Source organism: Phoenix dactylifera, unplaced genomic scaffold (genome assembly GCF_009389715.1).
Source record: "Phoenix dactylifera cultivar Barhee BC4 unplaced genomic scaffold, palm_55x_up_171113_PBpolish2nd_filt_p 001958F, whole genome shotgun sequence".
Lineage (NCBI taxonomy): Eukaryota > Viridiplantae > Streptophyta > Magnoliopsida > Arecales > Arecaceae > Phoenix > Phoenix dactylifera.
Window position 1 is genome coordinate 8,360 of NW_024069241.1, and position 6,537 is coordinate 14,896.

The window sequence follows — 6,537 nt, forward strand, 5'->3', positions numbered from 1 at the left end:
ATGTGGTCATAGTCCTTGGCTGTTGAGTTGAATCTGGTAAATTGAAAGAGGTTAAGATATGAACGATATTTGGTTTTGACACTGTATGTTTTTATAATTGAAATATGAAATAGAGAACTAATTGAACTATCGACCTGGCTATGTTGAGGACCCCGCCAATGGGGGCAGATACGTTGGCAATTGATTGTCTTGAAGGACTCACCGCAAGAAGATTAGTCGGTGTTGATGACCCTGCCACAGGGAACATGTGGTCATAGTCCAGGATCGACAAGATGAATTGAACATGTGAAAGAATCTCAAAACTGCAAAAAGAATCTTATGAATTTAAGAAATATTTGACTTATACTTTGGAACTGCATATCTATTTATTTTCCACCTATTATTGCTTGATTTATCTAGCTAGGGTGTTCATTACTTACTGGGCTGTCTAGCTCATTATACCCTCTCTTGTTGTTTTACTGATTTCGAGAACTAGTCTATTGGAGATTCAAATTGGGAGAGCGACTAGAAGGATTGTGGCACAAGTTATCTTAGATTAGGGTTATTTAAGTTGATTTGTTATTATGGACATTTATTATGATTGGTGGACTTTTATTATTTTAAGAACTAGGTTTCTGCATGTTGGTAAATGATTATTCCGCTGCATATTTAGACTTGTGAGACATTATGACTTGAGTTAGTCAATGGAATAAGATTCTAATTTATTCTGTTAAATTATTTTGGAAATTTATAATTGAGGTGTTTGGTTTAGATGCCTTGCATGCTCGTGGGGAGAGTTTCCTACGGGTGTGCGGCGGTTGGCGCGACCCCCGGCCCGCGATCTCGGAACGGGGGCGTGACAACTTAAGTGGTATCAGAGCGGACTTGGATAGAATCTAAGACAAAGAATCATACACGATATGAGTGTAGGTGGGTAGACACTAGGGACATTGGGACGTTAGGTGTGAAGAATATGATGATTATTCTTATACATAAAAAATAATAATAATAATAATTTAATTTGGTGAGCTTTCTTTTTATGAGTCTGCTGTTATTTGATGCATATAGGTCAGGATGCCTCAACGTCGGGCGAGAAAGACTACTATTAGTGCTACAGATGAGACACCGAACTGGCATGCTGACAGCACACCCCAACGGGTTGGAAGTATCCCTCAGCAGGAGGGAGTCATGAACCCTCAAACGGGACAGGAACCGGGCTTAAGCCAGGTTATGCAGACCATGGTGGGCCTCATGCAAATGCAACAGCAGGTGCAACAGCAGTTGCTCCAACAACAAGCGCAGTTGCTCCAGACACAGCCACAGCAAGGACGAGGGAAACAGTGTGAACATCGTAGCAGCATAGCTGAATTTAAGAGACTGGCTCCTCCAGCTTTTCAGGGGACTACAGAACCTTTGGAAGCCGACAATTGGCTTACAGAGATGGAAAAAGCATTTGCTGTCTTAAGATGCCGGGACGATGAAAAACTTTTGTTTGCATCATACATGTTGCAGGAAGAAGCATTTAATTGGTGGCAGATGTTGGAGCATAAATTTGAGCATGATGGGGAACCTCTCACTTGGGATAAATTTCGAAAAGCATTCTATGATAAATATTTTCCTCGGAGTGTCAGGACACAGAAGGAACAAGAATTTATCCATTTGAAGCAAAGGGGCATGACAGTGGCCGAATATGAAGCCAAATTCACAGAACTAGCCAAATTTGTTCCGAAATTGGTGGAAGATGAGCAAGACCGAGTGCACAAGTTTGAGATGGGATTGAAGACTGAAATTAGGAAGCAAGTGGTACCCTATGAGTTGACTACCTACGCAGCTGTGGTGAATAAAGCTTTAATCATTGAAAGGGAAGTCAACGAAGCTTTTGCTGAAAGAGAAAGAAACCAAAAGAAAAGAAACAGACCTGCTGAATTTAAAGGGGGAAACAAGAATTTCAAGAATCCAGCTCAGAAGCCAAATAAAGATAGAAATCCCAAAAATGAGAATGGAAAGTGTTCAAGATGTGGCGGTAATCATGAATTTGCAAATTGTCCCTGGGTTACAGGTTCTTGTTTTCATTACGGACAGAAAGGTCATAAAATTGCAGATTGCCCACAAAGAAACGAGATTAAATCCACGCAGGCAATGGAAGGAAGCCAGAGGCCAAAGACTCAAGGAAGGGTGTTCGCACTTACACAGCAGGATGCACAAGCTTCTAATGCAGTGGTCACAGGTACTATTCCCGTATTCGATATTTATGCTTATGTCTTATTTGATCCGAGTGCCACACATTCATTCATATCCTCAAGCTTTATCAAAACACATAATATATTGTGTGAATCTATGACCACTAAGTTCTATGTGGAGACGCCAGTAGGTGGTATGTTGAGCACTGATGTTATATGCAAGGCATGCAAAATTGAAATAATAGATAGGGAGTTACCTGTGGATCTAATTGTACTTGATATGCGGGATTTTGATGTCATTCTGGGGATGAATTGGCTCGCTACCTATCATGCCTCAGTGGACTGTCATGGCAAGAGGGTAAATTTCCAAATTCCGGAGGAACCGGCATTCAGTTTCTGTGGGAACCAGGGAACTGCTTTTCCTCATATTATCTCGGCTTTGCAAGCTGGACGAATGTTAAGGAAAGGATGCACAGGTTATCTGGCCTCAGTAATTGATATACAACAAGATGAACTAAAGATAGAGGATATTCCTATAGTGAATGAATTTTCGGACGTCTTTTTCGAGGAGTTATCAGGATTGCCACCGGACAGAGAAATTGAATTCACTATTGATCTTATACTCGGTTCAGGTCCGATTTCTAAAGCTCCTTATCGAATGGCCCCAGCTGAATTAAAAGAATTGAAAGATCAGTTGCAAGATTTACTGGACAAGGGTTTTATACGACCTAGTGTGTCACCTTGGGGAGCTCCAGTGCTCTTTGTGAAAAAGAAAGATGGAAGCATGAGACTCTGCATTGACTATAGAGAATTAAATAAAGTCACTATAAAGAACAAGTACCCTTTGCCTCGAATAGATGATTTATTTGACCAGTTGCAAGGTGCATATGTTTTCTCTAAGATTGATCTCTGCACAGGATATCATCAGCTAAAGATCAAAGCGGAAGATGTACCCAAGACTGCATTCAGAACTCGTTATGGACATTATGAATTCTTGGTGATGCCTTTTGGATTGACGAATGCCCCAGCAGCTTTCATGGACTTAATGAACAGAATATTTAAATCTTTTCTAGATCGATTTGTGGTGGTGTTCATTGATGACATTTTAATTTATTCAAAAGGAAAAGAAGAACATGAGGAACATTTACGAAGCGTACTTCAACTCTTAAGAAGGGAGAAGCTCTATGCTAAATTAAAGAAGTGTGAGTTTTGGTTGAATGAGATATCGTTTTTGGGGCATATCATATCCGGAGATGGGATTTCTGTGGATCCAGCAAAAGTGGAAGCTGTAGTACAGTGGAACAGGCCTACTAATGTTTCTGAGATTCGCAGCTTTCTAGGAATGGCAGGCTATTACAAACGATTTATGGAAGGATTTTCCTCTATAGCTATACCTTTGACTCGTTTAACTCAAAAAGGAGTTAAGTTTGAATGGACTGAAGAATGTGAACGAGGCTTTCAGGAATTAAAGAGGCGATTGGTTACAGCACCTATTCTTACTATACCTACAGGTGATGATGGATTCACAATTTATAGTGATGCTTCAAGGAAGGGACTCGGCTGTGTTTTGATGCAGCATGGTAAGGTAGTAGCCTATGCCTCTAGACAATTAAAATCTTATGAGCAAAATTATCCTACTCATGATTTGGAGTTAGCAGCTGTGATTTTTGCTCTCAAGATTTGGAGACATCATCTTTACGGAGTACGATGCGAAGTGTTTACAGATCACAAAAGTTTGAAATATATATTTACCCAGAAGGAATTGAATTTGAGACAAAGAAGATGGTTGGAACTGTTGAAGGACTATGATCTAACGATAAATTATCACCCTGGAAAAGCTAACGTTGTTGCAGATGCCTTGAGCAGAAAGTCAATAGGAAATATGGCTACTTTGATTACTAGCCAACTACAAATTTTGGAAGATGTGAGGAAACTTGAACTAGAAATCTGAGTATCTGGCACAAGGACTCAACTGGCTTATATGCAGGTTCAGCCGACACTCATAGAGAGGATCAAGACAGCTCAGGGTAATGACCAGCAGTTATTGAAGATTCGGAAGTCGATAGAAGCAGGAGATATATCTGAATTCAGGATTCATGAGGACGGATCTTTGAGGTATCGGAATAGAATTTGTGTACCTATGGATTTAGTAATCAAACAGGAAATTCTTAAAGAAGCCCATCAGTCTGGATATACAGTGCACCCAGGACGAACTAAGATGTATAGAGATTTAAAGGAATTGTATTGGTGGAACAACATGAAAAGAGAAATTGCTCAATTCGTGGCACAATGTCTAGTATGTCAGCAGGTTAAAGCTGAACACCAAAGACCTGCAGGACTGCTTCAGCCTCTTGACATTCCAATATGGAAGTGGGAACAAATTTCTATGGACTTTGTAACAGGACTGCCAAAGACTCCTAGTTCTAATGATGCAGTATGGGTGATAGTGGATAGGCTAACCAAATCGGCACACTTTTTACCTATCAAAGTTGGGTTCGGTCTGGAAACGCTAGCTAAATTATACATTAAAGAAATTGTGAGACTGCACGGTATTCCAGTATCCATTGTGTCTGATCGAGATACTAGATTTGTATCACAATTTTGGAAAAGCTTGCATAAGGCTTTGGGGACAAAATTATGTTTTAGTACAGCCTTTCACCCTCAGACCGATGGTCAGTCTGAGAGGACCATTCAGATTCTTGAGGATATGTTGAGAGCTTGCGTCATAGATATGAAGGGTTCTTGGGATGAGCATCTACCTCTGATAGAATTTACATATAACAACAGTTATCAGAGTAGCATACAGATGGCGCCTTACGAAGCTTTATATAGAAGAAAATGTCGTTCGCCAATTTGTTGGGATGATATTGGTGAACGAAAATTGTTGGGCCCTGTTGCCCAAGGTGACAATCCAAGAGGGGGGGGGGTGAATTGGTTTCTTCTAAATTTTTGGTACTTTTAAAACTTTCTTAATTAAGTGCGATGGATGCTCTCTTAGGTTATTTAAGTGAGTTAATCTAATGCAAGAAGAGAAGATAAAGCAAGAGAAAATGAAAGCACAAACACAATGCAAACACACCAATATATAGTGGTTCGGTGCTCTCCTTAGCACCTACGTCCACTCCCCAAGCGTACCCTTGGGAATTCACTATAATCTTCCGGATTACAGTTGGATTGTTTTTCGGGCTCACAATCCAAAAACCTTGTTGGTTTTACGGGCTCACCAACGAACCTATACACTTGGTTTTCCGGGCTCACCAAGAACCTTGTTGGTTTTGCGGGCTCACCAACGAACCTATACAACTTTGGTTTTCCGGGTTCACCAAAAACCTTTGTTGGTTTTGCGGGCTTACCAACGAACCTTTGTTGGTTTTGCGGGCTTACCAACGAACCTTTACAAAGTGTTTAAACAAATGAAAAGAAAAGATTTAAACTCCTAGATGAGCATATAAAGCAATATGAACAACAAGAAGAGTTAGAAAGAAATTATCGCTTTGAAGTCGCTTTGCTCTTCTTGGTCAAGGAAGCTTCACTCTTCAATGGGGGAAGGAGCTCTTAATGCCTCTTTGAATCTGCTCAATCCCTTTCTTTGATTCTTGAATGAAGCTCCTGATGAAGCTTGTCTTGCTAGGGTTCTCTCTTGAATGCACTTGATGTATTTTCCCCAAAGCTTGCTTCCTCTGATGAATACTCCCTCTTAAATACTTCTCCAACCTCCAAATAGTCCTTTCTGACCGTTGGATTGAAGAAACTAGTCGTTTATAGCCGTTGGGAGTCCAAAAAGCATTTCTGCACAACTAGCCGTTATGTTCAGCCCGTGTTTGGGTCGGCTCAACCTGTCCTTGGGTCGACCCAACCTTCACTTGGGTCGACTCAACCATTTCTTGGGTCGACCCTCTCAGAAACCACAGAAACCTCAATTTCAGCCTTCCTTCCCATGGGTCGACCCAACCATTCTTTGGGTCGACTCAAAGTCCACTTGGGTCGACTCAACCTCTTCTTGGGTCGACCCTCTCAGTAATTCCAGAGAACCAATTTCTGTCTGTCTTTCTGTCTTGCCTTTGGGTCGACCCTCTCAGAGTTTGGGTCGACTCAAGCTTGGGTCGACTCAACCACTGTTTGGGTCGACCCTCTCAGTAAATCCAGAGAACATTCTTCAGTTATGTTTTTGAGGTTCTTCAAGGTTGGGTCGACTCATGCTTACCTTGGGTCGACCCAACTCACTGTTCATTTGTGCCATTTTTGCAGGAGTGTGCCAAATGATTTCTTGATGTGCCGGGGTTGACCCAATCAACCTTTGGGTCGACTCAATCCACACTTTGCTGCATTCTCAAGGTTAGATTCATTCAAATGAACAAGGTCATGTATCTATTTTCAA

The 6,537-nt window shown here is 41.1% G+C and overlaps 1 protein-coding gene across 1 annotated transcript; it reads left to right on the top strand.

Annotated features, from left to right (window-relative positions):
* Positions 1-1,053: 1,053 nt before the first annotated feature.
* Positions 1,054-4,570, top strand: LOC120109256. Its single transcript, XM_039123007.1, has one exon. The coding sequence runs from the start codon at positions 1,054-1,056 to the stop codon at positions 4,108-4,110; it is 3,057 nt and encodes a 1,018-aa protein (XP_038978935.1). The 3' UTR covers positions 4,111-4,570.
* Positions 4,571-6,537: the final 1,967 nt, after the last annotated feature.

What these genes read in the sequence shown, in the direction of transcription:
- LOC120109256 (XM_039123007.1), top strand. Translation starts at nt 1,054, where the DNA reads ATGCCTCAACGTCGGGCGAGAAAGACTACTATTAGTGCTACAGATGAG.